The sequence below is a fragment of the Rattus norvegicus genome, chromosome 12, assembly GCF_036323735.1.
Source record: "Rattus norvegicus strain BN/NHsdMcwi chromosome 12, GRCr8, whole genome shotgun sequence".
In the NCBI taxonomy this organism is placed as follows: Eukaryota; Metazoa; Chordata; class Mammalia; order Rodentia; family Muridae; genus Rattus; species Rattus norvegicus.
The window spans coordinates 49184388-49208406 of record NC_086030.1 but is presented as its reverse complement, the minus strand read 5'-3'; the positions used below and the strand labels follow the sequence as shown (position 1 = coordinate 49208406).

The window sequence follows — 24019 nt, the reverse complement described above, 5'->3', positions numbered from 1 at the left end:
CACCTCTCCCCAGGAAGGATTCTGGGGGACATGGGGACCGACTGGGGCAAGGTGAGCAATGAGGCAGGCGTCCTGACCAGGAGCAGCGAGCATCACCTCAGAGCCTCCATTTCCCTCCAGCGGGCTGCTGGTGAGACTGTCAGCACAGATTTCAAAACACCACGGAGGGCTCTGGGCAAGAGTGGGGTTGGGGTGCTGGTCACAAGTACAGGGTATGTAGGAACCAGAACACGTTCCCCACCCCCGTGGCCACATGCTGAACTCCATGCCAGCCCCGGCAATACAGAATAAAGACAAGGCCATGAATCCTCCAGCACCACCCTGAAGCCGGGCTGCCTGGGACTCTATCCGTCACGTGTTCACTCATATACGTGATTATATGACATGTGTTGTATACACGTTGTCAGATGTGCGGTCTGCTGGGAATTATCTGGAGCGTGACAGACAGAGCCAGGCAAGGGAGCCCCCCGAGGCGTCTGTAGGGCATTGGTCTAGCACGAGGTTCCAAGCCCCAGGGCCAAATAGGAAAACCAACAATGTGGGGCCCACAGAGTCCAAACAGCTGTTCACTCAGGCTGGGCCTTGCTTTCTGTGATTCAGGAGGTGCCTCTCTGCTAACCACACGCAGGCCAGCCATTAAAGCATACATCCCACACTCCTAAGCCCAGGTTCGATCAACCTCTTATGTGTTCTCGGGCAGCCCGAGGACCCCCACAGCCACAGGGGCATTGCTGACCCTGGAAGAGAGCAGAGCTCATACTAATCTGAGTGTGAGACTCCTAAATAGACTGGGCCCTACCTACCCATCTGTGCCACCCCCAGTCTACACCTTCAGCCAAGCCCACTGTGATGAGCTCACAAAGTACGGGGATGTGCCTCTACTGGGCATGTGCGGATGTGTCAACATCGCCCAGGCAACAGCAGGATTGACAAGAAAGCAGGTACACTGTCCCGTGGGGGTCGGAAGGGCCGCCAGGATGGCTCGGTGGGTAAAGAAGCTTGCTGTGCAAGCCTGGAGACGTGAGTTCAATCCCTGGGCCCCCCACACAGGGGGGAGGAGAGAGAACTCACAGAATTGTCCTCTGCACCTGCACTGTAGACGTGCGTCCTCATACACCGCGTGCTCATACAAGGATAAATGCAGCTTAAATATGAGAAGTGCTTTCAAGTGCACAGGAGGATTCTATGAGGGCCCCATGCAGACCCCAGGCCACTTCACACCCAGCACATTAGGGTCCTCAGATCTCGGTGTCAGTGGACCCTTTCTGAATCTCAGGTGGATGCCGAGAGTCCGACTATACAGTCTCGAATTAAATTTTAATTGCATGGTTTGTACGCCAAGATCTCCCTATGCACAGCTTGGAAACTTCTCTGGCAAAGCTGGCCTCTGGTGTCCCCACTTTCCAAAGGTCTTGAAGGTGGAGGGGAGGTCAGGATCATGGGCTCAGAGCCCTGGTTACCCAATACCCTTTGCTAGACTCTTTCACCCCTGGTCCCCTCTGTGCCCCAGCGCAGCCTCTTACCCGGTCAAGCTTGATTCTCATACAGGCTCTGCCTCTTCTTGGATTTCAGTTCCTTTAGCCACTGGGGTGAGCGCTCCTCAGACCTGAAACCACAGAGAGCCAGTGTGAGCCAATCAAGGTCATGGAATCACCAAACCAATTTTACAAACAAGGAAAGTAAGGCGCAGAAGTCTCCCAGCACCTCACAGCAGGGCCATGGTCAGCTCTGGCCTGAGAGCGGATGCCAGGCTGCATAGAATCAGCCTGGTCAGGGTGGGGCAGCTGCCTCCTCCCTGACGGGCAGCCAACCAGTTAGGCCTCCCAACTCTCCCAAGTCCAAAGCGCTTCCCAAACGTAAGAAAAGGCAGGGTGCCTCTCTGTTTCCATCCATGTGTGGAGGGCTGGCCTGGCAGGGGTTCCTGGAAAGACAGCCTGGAGTTCTGGGTCAGTGGGGAGAAGAGGGAGGAGAGAGGCTTCGAGTGGGGTGGGGGAGGATTCTGTCACCTTCCCCCAGGCTTCAGCTCTAGCTGTCAGAATATAGAATACACTTGCAGGGAAAGCACCAATTCCCATCTAAAAACCAGCACCCAGCACCCAGCACCCAGCACCCAGCACGCAGCACCCAGCACCCAGCACCCAGCACGCAGCACCCAGCACCCAGCACGCAGCACGCAGCACGCAGCACGCAGCACGCAGCACGCAGCACGCAGCACGCAAGACGTAGTGCGCAAGACCCAGCGCGCAGGACGCCGGACGCCAACACGCAGCACGCTCCTAGCCTTGGACAGGAAGTGTCCTCATCCCCAGTCTTACCTCTCCTCTCTCTCTGCACTGGAAGGCAGCACCCGACTGCCCAGCACCCCAGGCTGGAAGGGCGACTTAGGGGTCTTGGGCTGGGGTGTCCAGCTTAGAGACTCTCCAGGACTGTCCACTTCTGATCTCTTGGGCAGCTGAGCCTGGGGAAAGAAAACAGCCAAGTGTCACCGTCTCCTGTCTGGGGACAAGCCTCTTCTAGCAACGTTGCCACAGCAAGACCTCACAAGGCACTGAGGAGGTGGTCCAGGCCGGAAGCATGGGACTGAGAAGTGAGAGAGTGACCGCCTCATCGGAGTGGAGGCCCCAGCACACTCATACCTGCATCTGCACAATGACGCAGAGCCTGGGACACTAGAGTCCACACGCACATGGCAGGGGTGACAGGAAACTTAAGACTATGAGCAGGATCCCCTGGGAGAGGCTAGATATGATGTCACATGGCTGCCATCCCAGCATTCAGGTGACAGATGGAGGCAGGCAGAGGACGTTAAACTGATGAGCAACCAGAAGGGGGAGCGGAAGGCTGGTTGAATATGACCGATAAGCAGGACGGACGGATGGAGGCTGAATAACTGACGGGTGGACTGAGCAGCGAGAGGAAGAAAAGCATTGCTTGGAGTGGACAGACAGACGGAAGGCCAGGCAGGGAGCAGCAGACTGCTCTTGGGAAGCCCCAGTACCTTCAGCACAGCTGGGTCCATGCCTGGAAACACAGGCATCCTCTGAGGGTGGCCAACAGGGGTCCTCTCCACCCTGGGAGGCTCTTCATCGGATTCATCCCTCCTGGGTGACTTCTCTTCTATTAAGAGAAGCACTCGAAGTCACTGGTGGCCCCTCCCACATCCCTACTCGAGGACACGGACATTCCTAGCCCACTCGGGGCTTGAGCAGTTGGCCATGAGCCTCAGACTGCTTCCTGCAAATTTACTTCTTCAAACTCTGCCACCTGCTGGGAAACAGGCAGATGGTGTCCTCTGGGGTGGGGTAAGGGCAGATCCTCTGGCTCCTGCCACTTTGGAGGAATAATGGGACATCCTTGACAGAAGTCGAACAGGTGGCATAGACACGTTCCACCAATAGGGAGCAATGTGGAACGTTCCAGAGTCTCTTCAAAGCCATCACCCGACCCCCAACCCTGCCCCCGTCCCCAGTTAGGCTAGGACAGCGACTTCCTGTGGATAAGTTGCTGGGTAAAAAGTTTCTGCCTCTCTAGGAACTGGTCATCAGTGGTGCACAGTGCGTCCCCTGGAGCCCCAGGCTAAGTTGGACACTGGGCATGCTCCAAAAGGTCAACCCCAGCCCTGCATATCTCCTGGCCTGTGCTCAGGGTTATGGAGGGAACCTGGGTGCACTGCCACTGTAGTGAGCTGCATTTGTTCCAGGTGGGTTGGCACTGTTCTGACCCAAGACACTCATTTGTGTATTACTGAGTCTCTGTGCACGTGTTCACGTGTGTGTACCCGTGTGTATGCACATGCCATGATGCTGAGCATCTACATCAATCTCCCCTTAGTTCATTTTCTGAGAGTCTCTCACTGAACCCACCAGTTCGGCTAGAAGAGCTAGCTAGCAACCCTCAGGATCAGTTTGTCTCAGGGGTACATGGGTGTTGGGGCTTTGAACTCAGGTCCTGGTAATTATGAAACAAGTACTTCACCCATCCTCCCAGCCCCCGCCACATCTTTAACCGTCAGTTGCTAGCATGGGTGGACATGAGACGCAAATATCCAAGCCCAATACTTGCTTAGGCAGAGGCTGCACTTGGCCACGCTAATGTCTGCCCTGTAGATCAGGCTGGCCCCAAACTCAGAGATTAGCCAGTCTCTGCCTCTGCATCTGGGATTCAAAGTGTGTGACATCATACCTAGCTCTTTGTTTTGTTTTAAAAAGAGAGTCGTGGGCTGCAGAGATGGCTTAGTGGTTAAGAGCACTGCCTGCTCTTCCAGAATTCCCAGCAACCACATGGTGGCTCACAACCATCTGTAATGGGATCTGGTGCTCTTTCCTGATGTAGCTGAAGACAGCTACAGTGTACTCATATACAGGAAAAAAAAAGTCACGTTAATATAGTGTCACAGCTGGTCTGGGACTCGCTCTGTAGGCCAGGCTGGCTTTGCATCATGAAGATCTCGCTTCTGCCCAAACCCTGGGATGACAAACGGGCACCGCTCGCCACACACAGACTCAGGACATATTTAAGACCTCACTTGTGGGAAGTTCTACAGGATGAGAAATTACAGCTTCCTGGGTGGCTGTGTCCCAAATCCTCTAAGGTCCGGCTGCTCCTCCCAGGGATTGACTAGTGTGCAGCCTCCTGCTCGGCGCAGAGGGCAGGTCCGACTCGAGATGCACCGGCAGGCATACCTGTGGAGTCCTTGAACATCCACGCGCTGTGTGACTCCTCTTCCAGAGGGGACCGGCTCTCAGACTCGCTGAACTGGCTGCGCCGGAGCGAGTGGGAGATGGGCGCCCGGCGACGGCTTCGCTTACTCAGCTGCACCCGGGTCTTAAGGGCACTGGAGTCAAGGACTGAGGTTTGCTTTGGGGGTGGCGAGGAGGGGGCAGGAAGGAAAGATACCGTAAGTGGACTGCACTGTCTGCGGGCTGTCCCTTGTTCATACAGAGTGTTCTCAGGGCCGTGCACGCCCCCTCCACGGGTCAGGTTCTACGGGCACCCATGAGCCTCAACTTCCCCATGGAAGCCATGCAGGCAGTGTCCTAGAATGCAAGTGGGCAAACAGGACACAGCCTGTGACGTCACACAGGCAGAGGAGCACATATAGACCAGGGGCTCAACGAGTGTCTGCTTTCTGTCTGTCTGTCTGTCTGTCTGTCTGATGAATAGCTGAGTGCATTCTCTCATTCTCTATGATGCCCATATTCACGGAGTACCTGAGGCATTCACTGTGACCCCCATGATAATCTAGGGTGCAGGTGGGAGAGGAGGGATCACCTACAGAGCACCACTAAAGGGGGCTTCCATGTCCACAGGGCCACCATGGGACAACTCCAAATGGTCCCCACAGGACACCCAAGTCATGGTGGCACTTCCATTACCTCACCCTTAGGGCCACAAACCACAGTTTACCCCACGCTTAGGGCCACCAGCAATACGGGCAGACCTGGCAGCCATTTCAACTGCTAATGCAAAAGGTAGGCAGGGGATGTCACAGCAGGGGATGTCACCCCTTGGTTACCAGTATGGATAGGGATGGAGCCGGCTCTCAGGGACCCAAGGCTGTTGATGTCACTTACAAGAGCACAACAGGAAGTTGTGACCCATACCATACGTGCATATGAGCTGTGCAGCAAGGCTCAGTAGCAGCGAGAGCTCAGTGCACGGCTGTTGAGTGAAAAACGGATCACCTACTGAAATCCTTACAAATCCGGAGAGGTAGGCGCCATGCCTGCTTACATGGCACAGGGTCCTTGGAGGCCGATACTTAGCACTTTTTGTCTCCACTCTCTCTCTTATCTAGAGGTTCCACAGGAAGGACCTTGTCATGTGTAGAGTCCCCTTGGAAGCCCATTAGGGGCCCCCCTCAAGGGCATTTGGAGCAGCAGTTACCCAAGAGTAAGGACAGGGACTTGGCTATCAGGAGTAAAGGTACCTTGAAGGTTGTAATCAATGGTCCCTGTGTCCCTGTCCTCCCCTGGAGGCTAGCAATGGTCCCTGTCCTCCCTTGGAGCCTAGCAATGGTCCCTGTCCTCCCTTGTAGACTCTGGTGATGGTCCCTGCCCTCCATCCTCCTGTAGGCTATAAGGGATACCATCCTGCATCCTCCATGCAGATTAGGGTTTCTGAAGGGTCCAGTTCTGCTCCTGAAAAGACCAGAGCAGAATGCTGTGCAACCCAGGGCTCAGGAGACTGGGCACCTGACTGTACTGTGGGACCTAGGCAAGCTCGGTTTGGGCCCAAGAAGAGGGCCTGTGCCTAGAATGGCTGTCAGAGAGTCCTTCATGCCTGCTGAGTAAGAACATAGAGAGGCTGTCCTCTTTGTTTGCTCTAGGCAGGGCCTGGGCTGGGCATGGCCAGCCTAGAGTGGCGAATCACAGGCAGACCCTCGAGCTATGCCTTGGGACACTGGCGATCACCTTTGAGGCGGTGGAGCTGGAGGTGGGGGTTACTAATTAGAAAGCTGAGCATCAGAGAGATGAGGGCGTTTGCCCCGAGACACACAGCTTAGTAAGGGGCGCCGTATGCTACAGGAGGGTCCATGTCAAAGGCTCAGTCAGCTCACTGCAGGGGTGATTATCCCACACAGGCCACAGCTTCCCTTTGGTAAATGACTGTTTCCATCCCAGCCACCTCCACTGGCTGCAGGCTTACATGGATGAAGGAGAAATCATCCTCTCCCTCTGCAGGACAGACGTCTGACGGAGGTGGTCCCTCTGGGCCATCTGTGGACTCCAGCTCAGAACTGGAGCGGTCCACGCTGGAGCTGCGCCGATCCCTGGAGCTGTCATGTTGCTCCACCGACGTGGACTCGGTGTACGAGGACAAGTGACTGCCTGGAGGCTGCTTTCCCGCAGACGCAGCACTGCTGTCAGGAGAAGGAGTCTCCGGGCCAAAACTGCAAGGAAAGGCAGAAGGTGACAGACCAGAACACCAAACCCCAGGCACATGACTGTGTGGCTCAGAGTTCAACTCAGGGGGCAGCGGGGCTTCCTGGTAGATCCCCCTTCTGACAACAGTAGTTAGGGGTCTGTTGTCCCATGAGACACTGCTCAGGTGCAGTACACAGATGCTCCTCAGACTCGGGAGACTGTACCCGACCCAACACAGGAGCTGCTGGGTGCAGGTTGCAAAGGAAAGCCAAGAGCCAACTCAGAGCGATGGCAGCGCATCTGTAATCTCCATAGAAGGAGACAGAAGCAGGAGGGTCAGGGAATGGAGGCCAATGCAGGCTACACAGCAACCACCTGTCCCCAGAAACAGAGAGAGACAGAGACAGACAGAGGGAGACAGAGAGACAGAGACACAGAAAGAGACAGAGAATGAGATACAGAGACAGAGACCCTAGAAACAGAAAGGAGGCAGACAGAGAGAGACCCTAGAAACACAGACAGACAGAGACACAGACAGAGACAGATAGAGACAGAGAATGAGCTATAGAGACAGACCCTAGAAACACAGAGACAGAGACACAGAGAGAGACAGATAGAGACAGAGGGAGACAGAGAGACAAAGACAGACAGAGACACAGAAAGAGACAGACAGAGGGAGACAGAGAGACAAAGACAGACAGAGACACAGAAAGACCAGAGAATGAGTTACAGAGACAGAGACTCTAGAAACAGAAAGACGGAGGCAGTCAGAGAGAGACCCTAGAAACAGAGAGAGACAGAGACAGAGAGAGACAGATAAAGACACAGAGAGAGACAGAGAATGAGATATAGAGATAGACTCCAGAAACACAGAGGGACAGAGACACAGACAGAGACAGATAGAGACATAAATAGAGACAGATAGAGACAGAGAATGAGCTATAGAGGCAGAGAAACCCTAGAAACACAGAGAAAGAGAGACAGAGACAGACACAGAGAGAATATGAATGAATGAGAGGCAACACAGGCCAGGGGGAGGTATGTGGTGAATTTCCGGGCTCTGAAGAAAAGACCATCAGGTGCCTCACAGCTGCCGGAACTCATCAGTCCACTTCTAACACCAACCTCAGGGACCTCTCTAAAGACAAAGCCCCTGCCCCTATTCTGCGCACTCCTTTGATGACCTGCACAGCATCTGAGAGGATGCGGGGTCCCATGTGGGCAGCTCACGCTGTTTCCACTGGGCGAGGGCAAGGCAGGTCAGGGGTCCCTAATAACCAGCAGAGAAGACTGGGGCCTCGGCCTCCAGATTCAGACCAACAGCTGCCTCACTCACTCAGCCAGCCAGCCAGTGAGCTAGTCAACAGCCATTCATTCATTCATTCGTTTGTTCATTTATTCGGTCAGTCACCCAGCCAGTCTGTAAGCTACTCAGTCAACCAGTCATTTATCCATTCAGCCAGTCACACAGTCAGTGAGTTTGGCATTCAGTCACCCAGTCACCCAGTCAGTCAGTCAGCCACCCAGTGAGTTACTCAGTCAGCCATTCATTCATTCATTCATTCATTCAGCCAGTCACCCAGTCAGTAACCCAACCAGTCACCCACTCAGTCAGTCAGTGAGTCAGTCACCCAGTCAGCCATTCATTCATTCATTCATTCATTCAGCCAGTCACTCATTCACTCCCTCACCCATTCACTCAGCTCTTCTTTCCCTTCAGCCATTCACCTCCTCACTCAGTTACTTGCTTAGTCACTCACTCACACAGTCATTCAGTCACTTACTAGCTCAGTCCCCCCTCCCTCACACACTCAATCCTCCCTCACACACACACACACACACACACACATACACACTCAGTCCCCCCCCCCCACACACACACACTCAGTCCCTTCCTCATATACTCAGTCCCTTCCTCAGTCACTCAGTCCCTCCTTGAGGGGATTTTGGGTACCACCCAGGTCATCAGGACCACTATGGATGGTAACATTGTAGACACACCCTCTCCTCCTATAGAAAGAACACAGAGCTTAGACAATGTTGCACAGGAGGGCTCACCTGACCTGGCTGGGGTAGAATCCTCAATCCTGCAGTGCCAGTCTGTTTCCCAATTCCAAGAGGCTTTCACGGTTGGGGTATAAGATTGTTAACCAAGACATGACAAACCCAGAGGCTGAGGGAAGTACCACCCTTCAGGCAGCAGGAGGCACCACTGTCCAAGGCAAGAGAGCCTGGTCCCAGGAGGCTGCAGTTCCTCTGGAGGACAGCAGAGGGCACCCACCATTGGAAGCTCCAAGGTCTCAGATTGAGACAGAAGCTGGAGGAATGGGGAACTGCAGGGACTCAGGGTCCCTTTGGAGACAGGCCTGGATAACCAGACAGTTGGGAGCTCCCTCAGGAATGCTTACAAATCCTCGAGGAAGCTCACTACACACATAAGTCACAGGTTAGGAGACCGGGAGTTAAAAGTAGTAAGAGCTGGTTCCACCACTTCTCTTACCAGGTTTAATCCGGTTTGCTTTAACTCGGGATAGCTCAGATAGTGTGACCCAGCAGTGCATCACAGTGGAATCAGAGCCTCGAGGGGTGGGAGGCCGGGGGCCCGGGTACAAGCCCAGCTCACTTAGCTACTGATAATAGTGTTCTTGACTCAGGTCCCTGCCTCTCTCGGAGCCTCAGTTTCCCAGTCTGGCATGATGCCCTCATGTGTGTACAGACACATTCTCGCGCATAGGCGCACGCGCACACACACACAGAGGCACACAGGCACGCGCACGCGTGAACACACACACACACACACACACACACACACACACACACCCCTCTGACAGCAGACAGAAATACTGACCCTGGGGCCGAAAGCGGTTCTTTGGTTTTACACTCTGATGTTGGTCGTTAGCTTATTGATGTGCAAAATTGTCACCTGGGCTTGGGGTGGACCCAGGACTGCCGTCTGTCTGTCTTCTGCGTGTTTACATAGTGGAAAAACATACCAGACACAGAGCTTACAGATACAGAGACACACGCGCACACATAGCGCTGTGCAGCTGGCCCCAGGGTCTCATGGGAGAGACCAGACTTTGACACTGCAATATGACATTGTCTACAAATGTCTTATGGCATGTGCTGAGTTGACCTCGAATGCACGTGGGGGAAACTCGGGGTTGATGAACCTCAGAATGTTTTGCAAGGTACCCAGACCACCGCACGCTGACCTGCCTCTTTACAGCAGTATTCGAGTTTACTAAGTATATCTGTATGTCTGTCCTTGTGGGTGTCTGTCCCTATAGATCTGCCTGTCACACAGTGAGGATGTCTGTATGTCTGTCCTTGCGGGTGTCTGTCCCTGTAGGTCTGCCTGTCACAGTGTAGATATCTGTATGTCTGTATGTCTGACCTTGTGAGTCTGCCTGTCACACAGTGATGTCTGTATGTCTGTCCCTGTGGGTGTCTGTCCCTGTGGGTCTGCCTTTCTCTGCACGCTCCTGGCTGTGTCCATGCTGCCTGCCTGTCATCACTATTCTGCACTTTATTTCCGTCCCTTTGTGGTTTCTCTTATGCCCTTCGTATAACAATGGCCTCCTCCTGAGTCAGCCACAGACTCTGTGCTGAATAGTTTGATGTCAACCTGACATAAGCGAGGGTCATCTGAGAGGAGGGAGCCTCAACTGAGAAAATGCTCCCATAAGATCAGAATGTAAACAAGGTTGTAAGGCTTTTTCTTAGTAATTGATGTGGGAGAGGCCATCCCATTATGGGAGGGGTCAACCCTTTGTGGGTGGGGCCAGCCTACTGTGGGCGGGGCCATCCAAGGCTGGTGGTTCTTGGGTTCTATAAGAAAGCAAGCTGAGCAGGCCATAAGGAGCAAGCTAGTAAGCAGCATCCCTCCATGGCCTCTGCATCAGCTCCTGCCTCCAAGTTCCTGCCCTGCTTGAGTTCCCTGTCCTGATCTCCTTCAGTGATGGACTGTGGTGTGGAGATGTAAACCTTTTCCTCCCAAGTTGCTTTAAGTCACCATGTTAATTACAGCACAGAAACCCTAACCAAGGTAGCCTCATTCTCATCTGTTTCACCGGGCCCGGCAGCCTCACCCAGGTGTGTCCTACCTGCCCCCGTTCTGGTGCTGGGCTGCCCAGGTCCCATACTGGCTGTCGGCTTCCTGCACGAGGGTGTCAGTGTCCTTGGCCTCGGGTGCCCGCCGGGAGAAACACTGCTTCAGCTGGTTCTGCAAGGACACAAAGGAGGGATTCAGGCACCGTCACGTGTCCTACAGCACCCACCCGGTTCCCCGCTGCCCTCGTACAGGGCTTCCCTCGCACAGGGCTTCCCAGAAGGGGCAAAGGAGACGAATGCCCCAGTCTGGCTGGCGAGATGTGACAAGAAGCGGCACTTTCTGAGCTTAGACCAGCGCTCTGGATGGACTATGTCTTGGTTTACTATGAAATGTCCCCTGTGGCGCCTCTGTGTGAACACTTGGTCTCCGTTTGGGAGGTTATGAACTCTTTGGGACATAAGGCTTCACGAGGAGTGTGGGTTGCTGGAGGCGGGCTTCAAGTGAATCTATCCTGCCTCCTGACTGAGTTCTCTGCTTCCAGATCCTCCATGTGAACAAACTTCTACCACTGAGGACCAAGCAGCTCTTGTGGCCAAGCCTTCCCACCACAGTGGGCTGTGCTCTCTGGAGTGGTGGGCAGAGAAAACCGCTCCTCCATTAACTGGAATACCCCTCCATTAGCCGGAATCCCCTTGCATTAAACAGAACCCCCTCAGTTAACCAGAATCCCCTCCATTAACCAGAGTCCCCTCCATTAACCAGAGTCCCCTCCATTAACTGGAATCTCTCCATTAACCAGAATCTTGATACAGTGCCAAGAAAAGTAACATCAGAGCCTTGTACATGGGTATCACTTGGCCCTGTCAGTGCCCTTGTCCAACACAGTGCAGCCATCTCCTCCCTCTTCAACACTCTAGAAACACACAGGCCTGTTCCCACTTTCCAGATTTATCAGACCACTTCCCAGCCCTGTCCTGCCCAGCGCCCGCACACAGTGACCCTGAGCCTGCATCAAGTCACCTGACACGAGGCCACCTCCTAAGAGCTCAATCCAACCCTACTGTACAATGGTGAAAGTGATGCCCTGGACCAGCGGTGTGACTTGCATGCTGGAAGCAGGGGGACAGGTCATCACAGAGCTGACCGTGGGCCCCCTTTAGTGCCTGACATCAGGGGTGGCTCATGAGTCAGCGTCACACCTGCATCACTGACTTCCCCACTCATCAGGATGGTACGCAAAAGGCCTTGTCTTGTATCGTCACCATGGAAACCAGCCACTGTGTCCTGGAGCTCTCGAGAGTGACCAAAAGTGGCCTTGGGTGGGCTGCTTGCTGGGCAGTGATTCAGATGGCCTCCCAGCCTGGCTGCCATCTCTCTATGAGGAGTCCAGAGGAGGGGGACGAGGAGGGAGATCACCATCCCAGCATGGCTCCCTCCCACACTTCAGAACATCTCTGCTGAGCAACAGAGTACAGCAGAGTCGGGAACTGCCTTTCTGTGTGGCCCCAGGGCCAGGGCCCACCTCTGTTGCAAAGGAGTTACAATGGGAGCTGGGGGGCTGGAGGCATGGAGGGCGCTCATTGGTAGAGCATGTGTCAGCATCACACTCACTCATACAGTCACACCTGAGCGTGCACATATGCACACAGACACACGCACACAGACACACACGTGCATACACGCACACGCACACACAGGGAACATCTGTAAATTACCCATCACCCAAACAAAACATCCTGATTGACTCTAGTCTGAGATTTTCCTTTGGGACAGTCCCTCCACATGCTCACTCCTTGGTGGCCAGAGGACATCCCTCTGTGTGGGACACAGTGCCAGTCATATTATGAGTCCCAAGGGTGGTGACTTCTAAGCAGCTGGCTGCTCTGACGCTCACAGTCAGCTACAGGATGTTCATCCTCAGGCTGTGTCTCGGTGCTCACTCTCTGAATGCAGTGTGGCCCAAATCAGGCTGATGGCTCTCCCTGCCTGAGGCAGCACAGGGGATGGACACAGCATACTATGGGGTGGTGGGAGCTCCGGCTGGGGCAATGCTTGTATTTTTTCATCCAAGATCTAGAGACATGTTCCAGGGCCTGGCACCCTTGAATTCTCCCTGGGACTGAGGATGGAGCAGATGTCTCAAATCTCCTCCTTCTCCGACTCCACCCAAACTCAATGCCAAAGCCTTCTGGGAGCTCTTGTGGCTGCAAGGCCCCACAGTCAGCAGCCTCCCAAAGGACTTGCAACTCTTAAACTTCCCAGAAAGCCTTACATTCAAAGTTCACTTGAAGGCAAAACCTTCCACTGACTGAGTGTTGTATCTGCTCTGCCCAAGCTCTCTAAAGCACAGGTGATTCGGGGCAAGCAGACAGGCAAGCAAGCAAAGGCCTCTGTAGCAGCTGCCTCCTGGGCACATCCCTGTCCTGTTCTCTTGGTGCAGACAGCACACACTGTGGCCAACAGCATCCTTTCTGACGTACACAGTGGGGCTCTCAGGAGCCAGGAATACCTCCATGGCAACTTCCTGTGACGTAAACGGTAAGACTGTGGAGTCGCCATGGCCCTTTGCATGGGTCTGGCTTGGACAGACCTCTGGTGATAAGGAGAAAAATCCCATGTCAGTCAAAGGTAGAAGAGACAAGATGAAGGTAAGATAAGAAGACCTGCGCCCTGAAGGTGGCCTGGCCTCTCCTTAGACCCCGGGGAGCTGCTTCCTCCCTCTCTCCCTCCATCCCTCCCTCATTGCAGGGCCTCACAGAGGCTAAGCTAGCAGCTCTCAGAGTTCTAAGTCAAAGTGTAGCTTCTTCCCTCCATACCCACAGCAGCACAGATCTTAACCTCACCTGTCCTGAGCCTCGCCAGTTCAAGCTCCTCCCCTTGGAGCCTCCCTGTTTGTGACTGAATGCTGAGCCCTGCTTTCCCTGAGAAATCAGGTCCTTCTCTTTCTTCTCCCTCCCTCCATAACGCTGCAAGCCTCCACCCACCCTACACTGTTACGCCCTCTTCTCAAGCCTCAAAGAGATGAAGAAGCTGCGAAAGACGCCTTGTGTTCCCTGGTGACCCAGGCAGGGGCGCACATCTGCAAACACATAAAGAGCTAGGTGGGATTGGTTCATGCCCATAATTCCAGCACTTGGGGGGCTGAGGCAGGGGGATTGCTGTGAGTTCAGTGCTAGCCTGGGCTATGTACTGAGTTCTAAGCTAGCCAAAGCTTCACTGCAAGAACCCATCTCAAAGGCTTAAGAACAAAAATAGGTTGGGGTGGGGGTGGATAAGTTTTGGTAGGAGCAAGCATCAACACCCCAGCCCCTGCCACAGTTCTGCTACGTCTTAAATCAGAGGAAACAAATCCTACACATTAGACCCCAGAGGCTCCTCAGAGGACATTCAGTCTGCACTGCTCCTGCAGAGGAGGAAACAAGGGCACAGGAACTAAGAGTAGCTCTTGGCTTCCAAGATGGTAAGAGGCAGGGCCTGGAGGTGGGGGGTGGCTCCATCCTGTGGGATCCACAGCTTTTTTCAGACCTTCCCCCAAACTAGTCCTTTTACCTTTCCCACAATGCTCCAGGAGGTTCTGATAAGGACACACGCAGGAAAACAATGTTTTGAAACCCTCAGGAAAGGCTGGGTGGCAGCGTATGCCTTTGATCCCAGCACTCAGGAGGTAAGGCAAGCAGATCTGTTGTGAGTTCGAGGCCAGCCTGGTCTACACAGGGAGTTCCAGGACAGCCAGAGCTACACAGAGAAACACTGTCTTAAACAAAAGAAAGGAAGGGAGGGAGGGAGGGAGGGAAGGAGGGAAGAAGGGGAAAGGAAAGAAAAGTCAGGAATCTGGGATTTGAACCTTGCTGGCTTGGCCCAGCAACTGACAAGCCCCAGGACCACAGTGGGTGGCCATTCCTCCCCAAGGTGGTACTGAGAGACCAGGCTAGCACACACCTCCGAGGTCTAGGTGGAGACAAGTCAGAACACTTGTGTGCCCGCTTAAAGCCTGCAGGTCTAGCTGAATCAGCAGGGTTAGTCGCAGAAGTTCGTCCCAGGGAGACAAGCAAGCACACTTGCTGGGTTCCAGAACAGAACCGCTCCCAGCAGGATACATGGCCATTGCAAAACATGAACAACAGCCTAAGCCGGGAAGAAAGAGGGTGTGGACCACAGAGTCCACGATGTGCGATAAAAGCGACACGCATACGATGTTTGCCATCACAGAAGACGTGTCCAAGGGGCCCAAGGAGAGAGTGCCAGGAAAGTACCTTGTCTGAAGAAACTAGTTCACGTGGGTGTAAGCAAACAAAACATAGAGGCTCCACGGCAAGTCGGCTCACAGCTGTGCCAAGAGTGAGATCGCCCCTTACAGACTGCGACTTAGCATGCACGCTTGGGGTTTCACCTTACGGATGAATCCCGACGAAACTGGATAAATCAAGTCTGACTCCCTCCTGACATCCTGTTGTGCAAACTGTCAACTTGGCAGGACCTAGAATCACCCGGGAGAGACACCTGTGGTGGGCATGTCTGTGAGGGGTTGACTATGAGAGGAGGGCCTCACTACATGAGGGCGGCTTCATTCCACAGACCAGGGTCCCAGACTGAATAAGGAGAGAGTGAGCTCTGCACCAGCATCCATCCGTCTGCCTGTCCGTCTCTCCCTCCTTCCTCACTGTGGGTGCCATGTGACCTCACTCTGCAGCTGACAGGCCTTGCAGCCAAATCGGCTCCAGATATGAGCCTCGGGCTGCCTTGCGTGGGTATTTTGTCAGTGACAGTGAAGTGACTGATACATTAGGTAAGTAAACAAGTGCCCCTGACAAGGGCTGTGAAACTCCATTACAAGGGAGGCTGGCAAGACTGCGTGTGGCCTTAGGCAGTGCTTTGGGGACGCCAGATCTGCAGCCCAAGCCCATGGGGGAAATGGCAGGCCTGAGACAGCTGTTGAGTTAAATATGTTGGGAATATGTCTCTGAAAATGCATACATACACATAAATATACACAGATATACACATATACATATACATCACATTTATACATACACATATACACATACACACATATATATACACATATACATACACATATACACATATGCATATACATACACACATACACATAGATATATACACACATACATCATATATATACATACACATACATCATATATAAATATATGTACACATACATACACACATACATCATATGCATACACATATGCACATATACATACACATACATATACAGGTCATATATACACATACATACAGATACATCATATACATACATATACATATCATATACATCATATACATACACATACATATATACATATATATCATCTACATATACACATACACACATATATACACATCATATATAGTTACATACACAAATACATCATATACATACATATATCATATATACATACAGATGCATCATAAACACATAGATATGCACATACATACATCATATATCATATACATACATAAACATACTACACAAATCATATACACACAAACATGCATATACATACATCATATACATACATGTATATACACACACACATACATATATATTACTAAAATGAACAGGGATGAGCTCCCAAGCCAGAGAAGCCGATACTGGGGAGGAGGAATAGGAGAACACAAGGCTTGCATGTATTTGAGTGTCTGACACATCTCCTAAAAAAGAGACCTGAGTCAAGTGGCCGTAGCTGACAGTGCAGTTCCAAGGAATTTGAGAAGCCTGCCCCTCCCTGCCACCCTACACCCCAGCTGTGTGAAGAGCCGTGTAGTCACAGGCCTAACTGGCATGGGAACACCTGCTCCATCCCATTACTCCGAAGCAAATCCCGTCTCGTGCCCACGTCAGCCTGGGAGCACAAAGGTCATGATCATTACGCATCCCAGTGGACCTGTGATGTAGGACCTGACATAAACCCATTTCACAGAGGAGAAGACTGAGGCCCAGAGAAGAGATGCCACAGGCTTCACCCACATGTCTAGAAAACAGTAGGACTGAAGTGTGACCCCAGGTTTGACGGACGCCCGGGACTGAGCACATTCCTAGCTTTTCTGGCTCTGAGGCAGCCAGGCCTCAGCAGCGACTTCTCAGAGCAAGGGCCAAGCAGGGTGAGAGTACTTAGTGGGATCCCTCAGTAAACAGGCAGAAGGGAAGAAGGGAGGGAGGAGACAGACACCCAGACAAGCCCCAGCCATGCTTGGGGATACTGAGGCACACCTAAGGCAGAAGCTTGTGTGCTGGATGCGCCCACACCCTGTGGGCTCCCATCCTAGACCTCCAGCCAATCACTGCCCTTCTCCAAGCCTCAGTTTCCCCTCCTGGCGGGTCAGCGGGTCTCAGTGGCTCTCTGCAGCTTCAAAGGTGGAGATGATGCCCAATCCTGGGGGCTTGAACCAAATCGGGGTTCGCAAACACTCAGTAGATCAGCTAATAGGTCTGGCTGTGAGCAGCTCAAACCTCAACCCTTGGCACAGCAGTCTTAGATGGACTTGTCCCTACACTCGAGTGTGTAGGGGGTGAGCAAGCTAACTGTTCTGAGCCAGCCTCTGGGACCCAGCTGGATGAAGCCAGCCCTTCCGGTTGCTACCCAGAACAACCTTCTGCAACCTCGGTTTCCCATGTGGAAATGGCCATGTGGGATGTTCAGGGTTCTGGGAATCTATTAAATATCTGACCACAGCTTGCACACACTCGGCATTTGGGCAGTGCTGAGCAGAGGCCGGTCCAAGACATGGTGCCCATGTCTGTTGGTCAGCTGCCCAGACATCTTACCAAACACTAACAGCGGGCTAACAGATTCACCATTCAAGACCCACTAAGACACTGCCAGGTTGTCCCCTTCTAAGGGCAGCAGGCGAAGATGGGCTTTGAATGTGCACAGCAAGAAGCCATCACCGCGGTACAAGGGCTGTGGGGAGACAGCTCTGGCAGCGACACTCTGTCTCCGTTTCCTTGTCTCCTTGGGACAACTTTTCCCCAAGTGATAGGAACACGCCAGACAGCTGGTCTGCAGGAGAAGGCTTTAGTTTTGGGGTTGGGTGTGGGGATCAGGCTTTCGGGAAGGCTATAAAGGGAGGCGACAGCTGGGTTGGTTGGCTGGGTCCTGGATAACCCCCTGGGGCCTGCGCTCTATGTATCAGATAAGAGTATAAAAGCTCTCTCGGCTTACACCAGGGTGGCATCCCGAGAAGTGTGGCTCAAGAAAGTTTTTTTTTTTAATATTTATATTTTATGTATATGAGCACACTGTAGCTGTCTTCAGACACACCAGAAGAGGGCATCAGATTCCATTACAGATGGTTGTGAGCCACCACGTGGTTGCTGGGAATTGAACTCAGGACCTCTGGAAGAGCAGTCAGTGCTCTTAACCACTGAGCCATCTCTCCAGTCCTCAAGAAAGTTTCTGAAGTGCAAAATACCGTGAACACACCTCAGCCACTGCAGGTCCCAGCCTCCAACAAGGGAAAGTCCACAGAAGCCCACGAGTGGGTGACCACACCCACCAGAATCTGATTGGTCAAGAAGTGTTACATTTGGCCTGGAGAGAGCTTGCTGCTCTTGCTGAGGACATGAGTTAAAGTCACGGCATGTCAGATAGCTCACAACTACCTGTGCCTTTAGCTCCAGGGAATCTGGTGCCCCCTCCTGGTCTCCAAGGGCACCTGCACTCACATGTACACACACACAGGATTAAAAATAAGTCTTTAAAAAGAAGAGGAGGTACCATGTTACTGAATTTCTTGAGTTATGTTATGTAGCAGTCACTGGCAGTTGGCCCCACTGGAAATTCCTGAGAACTAACTCACTTTTCCTTTTTTTTTTTTTTAAGTATTTTATTTATATGAGTACACTGTAGCTGTCTTTGAACACACCAGAAGAGGACATCAGATCTCATTAGAGATGGCTGTGAGCCACCATGTGGTTGCTGGGAATTGAACTCAGGACCTCTGGAAGAGCAGTCAGTGCCCTTAACCGCTGAGCCATCTCTCCAGCCCCACTTTTCCTTTTTATACAGTCCAGGGCCCCGGTTTAGGGAATGGTGCTACCCACAGTGGGCAGGTCTTCCTATCTCAAGCTATGTCTCCATAGGCAGGTCCAGGGGCTCAAAACTGTGAGCTAGGGGAGGGAGAGTGCTAGGGTCTTATTCACCCTAAACTCAGGGCCATGCTCAGAGATGCCTACAGGAGACAGGAAGAGACCAAAACTGGGCAGATGACTGAATAAATGAACAAACCCAGGTGCCATCTCCTGCCTGCTTTCTAGTGTCTATGAACATAGTTTACCTTCCAGCTTGTCGCCCAAATCTTAATGTGTCACAGGGTGTCTTTTTCTCTTCTCTACACATACCCTTAAATAGTAGTTTTTATTGACTTTAAAAAAGTTATTTTATTGGGGGTGGGGGGTAGGAGGAATGGGATGAGGAACAGTCAGAGGGTAAACTGGGAGGGGCATGATGACTGGACTGTAAAAAAAGATATAATTAATAATAATAATAATAATAATAATAATGAGGAGGAGGAGGAGGTTTTATGTGAATGGAGTTTGCCTGTAAGTGTAAGAGATAGAGATAGAGATAGAGATAGAGATAGAGAGAGAGAGAGAGAGAGAGAGAGAGAGAGAGAGAGAGAGTGAGAGTATATACACCCTGTGCATGCAATTCTCTCAGAGGCCAGAAGAGGGCATCAGGTCCCCTGGCCCTGGAGTTACAGATGGTTGTGAGCTACCATGTGGGTGCTGGGATTTGAACCTGGTTGATCTAGGAGAGCAGCCAGTATTCAGCCAGCCCCTTATTAACTCTTTATGGAGTACGCCCACCCTTGTTTGGATGCAGCCTCAGCAATGGCCACGAAGTCAGGTGGCCAGGGAGATACATCTTCCAAGTTCAAGTGAAGCTGATTTTGAGGGAACTGGTGGCAGCGGTCAAGGACCAGAATGTTCCAGAAACATGTTGAGTCTTTGCACAGAGAAAAAGTTTTGATTTCCCTCTTAAGTTTAAAGAAATGTTATTAATAATTTCTAAAGTTCTATGGTAAAGAGCCAAGGGTACGTAGGTTGGGAGTTTTAAAAACACATTTAACCTAAATTATTGAACACACTGTAGGGGAATCATCCCATTGTTAGAAAGGTGCATTTAAAAGGAGAGAGCCGGGCATGCATCCAGATAGGAAACGGCCTGAGACACACTGTCCAGGGGAAAGCAAGGTCTGGAGAGATCCCTGGGAAGTTAATAGCACTTAATGATCTTGTGGAAAACCCAGGTGCAAAGCTCACAACTGCCAGCTTCATAGGGTATCTGACACCCTCTACACACCTGCACGAACACACACACACACACACACACACACACACACATACATATATATATGTATATGTATATGTGTGTATATGTATGTGTGTATATATATATATATATATATAGAGAGAGAGAGAGAGAGAGAGAGAGAGAGGGAGGGAGGGAGGAAGAGGGAAGGGGAGAGAGATGGGGGAAGAGGGAGGGGGAGGGGGGAGAGGGAGGGGGAAGAGGGGGGAGAGAGAGAGGGAGACGGAGACTTTTTTTAATGGAGGACAGCAGGGGAGGGACAGAGGAAGCTTCAGGGAGAGAAAAAGACAATATTTGACAGCAGACAGAGGTACCAGACCCTGGGAAAAGTGCAAGAACACAGCTATAGGAGGGAGACTGAGCCGTGCCCTCCTATGCTGTCTCCTGTACATTCTGTGACACTGGCTGGAGATAGGAAGCCGGGCTTAGGGAGGAACACAAAAGCCTGAGACCTTGCTGCTGTCTCCACCTCTCCTCTTAGCAGAATCTGCTTACACAGAGCCTCCTAACTCATTGTCCCCCAGAGCCTCTTCATCCCTCCTAGCCCAGACACCCCACCCCAGTGCCTCCCCCCTTCCCCCAGTGTCCCTTCTCCCTCGCTCCAGTGTCCTTTACCCTCCCCAGTGTCTTCCTCCCCCTCCCCTACAGTATCACCCCAACACAGTATCTCCTCCCCCTCTCCCTCAGTGTCTCCTCCCCCTCCCCTACAGTATCACCCCAACACAGTATCTCCTCCCCCTCTCCCTCAGTGTCTCCTCCCCCTCCCCTACAGTACCTCCTCCCCCTCCCCCTCCCCCTCCCCCAGTGCCTTCTCATACGCACCCATCCTGAAAGATTCTTAAAACAGCCCAAGCGAGACAAAACTTGACTTCCTTTTTCAAACATCACATGCCAACTCTATCCCAATTTATTTCGGGCAAGGGATAAGTTCGTCAGGCAACAGAGCTGCAGCCAGCTCGGAAGTGTGAGCCCACCAGAATGCAGCAAGCTGGGTGTGTTAGCAGGGCCTCGGGACCAGCTCCTACTCCTTAGTGAGAGTGAAGTCTTGGGCATGACACAGCCATTGACTCAGCGGGGACTTGTGGTGATGATCACATTATAATATCACCAAGTGGCTCCATACACAGTACTAATTGACAAATCTGATCTGTACAAACAGATACCCACCCACACGTGGGAAGAGACACAAATGTGTGTACCACACACACACACACACACACACACACACACAGACACACACACACAAACACACACACAGACACACACACACACACACAGAGAGACACACATGTGTGTGTGCACGCACACAAATGTATATTCAAAGGCAGACGCGCACACTAAGGAAGCAGACTCCCCCAGGCCTCATGAAGGGAGACCACGCAGAGACAGCCACAGCAGCAGGACAACGGGCTTGGAGGAGGGAATGTGGCATGACCGAGGCCATGAAGGGGTCAGATATGGGTAGGTGTGTGATCGGGGAAGGCAGGGCAGGCCTGGGTGCTACTTGTAAAAGCATTGACTGCTGTGGAGTTCTGATGGGCAGTGAGCCTAGGCCACAGGCCTATGCAGACTGCAGGCTCAGGAGAAGAGCTCAGAGCAAGGCCCAGCAGAGCACCTTCTGGTTCTGGAACCGGCAGTTCCAGCACCTTGCCTGAGTGAAGAGTTGTTTCCTCAGACTGTCCAGCGCGGGGCTATTTTCACAGACCTATTCAGACCCCAGGCTTCTCCTGCCTTACTCCATCCACCCTTATTTCCATCCAGGTCCACTCACCAGAGGCTCTGGGGAAACACACACGAGATGCTCTCTGGCCAGCTCTCCATGGTGCTCAGGTTGGGATGGCCTGCCTTTGTATGCTTGTCCTGTGGGTCATGACTGGTCAGGGTTGTTCAGTAGCCCTCAGGTCTTGGCCATAAGCTACAGAGATGAGTCTTCCTATTCCCTATACATATCAGTATGTGTACATGTGACTGCACATGTATGCAATATGTGAAGATGTATATAAGTGCATGGGCTATGTAAGTGCATGTATGCACAGGCTATGTGTGTACATATGTATGTTTGTGCATGAGTATACATGTGCTTGTATATACAGGAGCCTCTGCACGTGTGTATATGTCTCCATGTGTACACAGCAGATGTCTCTATGCTTACATGTATGTATATGCATGGGTCTATGTATATGTGAGCACTGTGTCTCTCTGAGCGAGTCTGCATGTGACTACCTATGCACACTCTTGCTGAGGCTTCAGCTGACATTGCAGGCAGCTGGTCACTTCACATAGGTGTGACTAGTCCTAGCTGTGGACTCAAGCTCCCTCAGTCATATGTAGTGCCCTGAAACTACACATGATCTTTGCACATGTCTGTCCCTGAGTTGTGAATTCTGAAAGCCACTGGCTGTGCAGGGGTGAAGACAGATGACCAGTGGTGTTTGCTGCAGTCACACATGACCAATGGTGTTTGCTGCAGTCACACATGACCAGTGGTGTTTACTGCAGTCACACATGACCAGTGGTGTTTGCTGCAGTGTCATACATGACTAGTTGTATTTGCTGCGAGTGATCTGTGAGACAGATCAGCTGGGCAGAGCCTAAGTGTTCAGAAGCCAGCAGGTCTGAATGAAGAGTTATAACACTGGCAAGTGGGTCTCTTGCAGCTACCAAACATAGGCCTATGCCCACTTGCCTGAGTGGGCAGTCATGGCAGAGGTCACGAATCCAGACACTGAATCTATACATACTGTGTGAATGGTCACTGATCCAGCTGTCTGTATGGACAACATATCACCATCCCCTCCAGTGTGAGGCTCAGGCCTGACCAACAGAGCCCAGAGCTGAAGACTGGCAAAGCAAGAGATGAAGGTGAGACTCAGGGTGGGCCCTGAGGCAAGGCGACACTCGGCAGAGCCCCAACCTCTGGGTTCTGGCAACTCCCCCGCCCCCTAAGCTCCACAGACCTCCAGCGTCTGACTTTTGAGGGGACAGAATGAGGTGCAGAGAGGGAAGAGAGAGAAGCTGGGGAGCCAGGGACCACCTCTCTGAACTTCAATGTCCAGCATTAAGGCCACAGTGCAGAGGTTAGTGAGTCAGAGTGTGGCGTATGCCAGGCTCAGAAATGACCATGATCATCAGGTCAGTGGCCAGAGGAATGGCCTCTCAAGCCTAAAGGTCAGGATGGCTGACAGAGCTTCCAGGAATGATTTTGCTAGGGGTTCCTGGTAGGAATCACAGGAGGTGGAGTTGCTGGCAAGTGGGAGGGGTTTATAGGAACTGTAAAGCAGCAGCTTTGAGAAAACAACCCTCCCACTCTCCACAGCAAACTTGTGCAATCATGAGCAAGGGCTCTGCAGAGCAGGCAGCCAGCATCCCGGTGACAGGACCCTCCCACCACCCAGCAAAAGGCTTTTCAAGACACCACACTCCCACTCACAGGCAGCTAGAGGTCCCAGGCTGACAACCATCCTGTGCCTGCTGGCTCCAGGGCTCAGTCAGACCTGTCTCTAGCTGTTCCTGTGGGAAGCTATCCAATGAGAAGCCACGCCTGTTCCTGGATGCCTCCCTCACCGCCCTGCTCTTAGGCCTGAGAGCAGGGGCTGTTCCTGCACTCCACTCTCCCCTCCCCAGTCACTCCAAACCTCAGTTCCTTCACATGCTAGTACACTACTGCCTTCCAAGGCAAACACGGGACATGCTCACACATACACATACATGTGCACACACATGTACACCCATACACACACAACACACATGCACACAAACACACA

At 52.4% G+C, this 24019-nt stretch overlaps 1 protein-coding gene across 6 annotated transcripts in view; it reads right to left on the bottom strand.

Annotated features, from left to right (window-relative positions):
- Positions 1-24019, bottom strand: part of Kiaa1671 (KIAA1671 homolog) — a 142676-nt gene that overhangs the window by 4198 nt on the left and 114459 nt on the right. For all 6 annotated transcript variants that reach the window (XM_017598547.3, NM_001402472.1, XM_039090200.2 and 3 more), the window contains 6 exons: positions 10973-11091; positions 6649-6892; positions 4683-4857; positions 2999-3117; positions 2316-2458; positions 1524-1606 (listed from right to left, as the gene is read on the bottom strand). In XM_017598547.3, the coding sequence (XP_017454036.1) occupies positions 1528-1606; positions 2316-2458; positions 2999-3117; positions 4683-4857; positions 6649-6892; positions 10973-11091 (879 nt within the window). In that variant the 3' untranslated portion in view covers positions 1524-1527. The remainder of the gene's footprint in view (positions 1-1523; positions 1607-2315; positions 2459-2998; positions 3118-4682; positions 4858-6648; positions 6893-10972; positions 11092-24019) is intronic.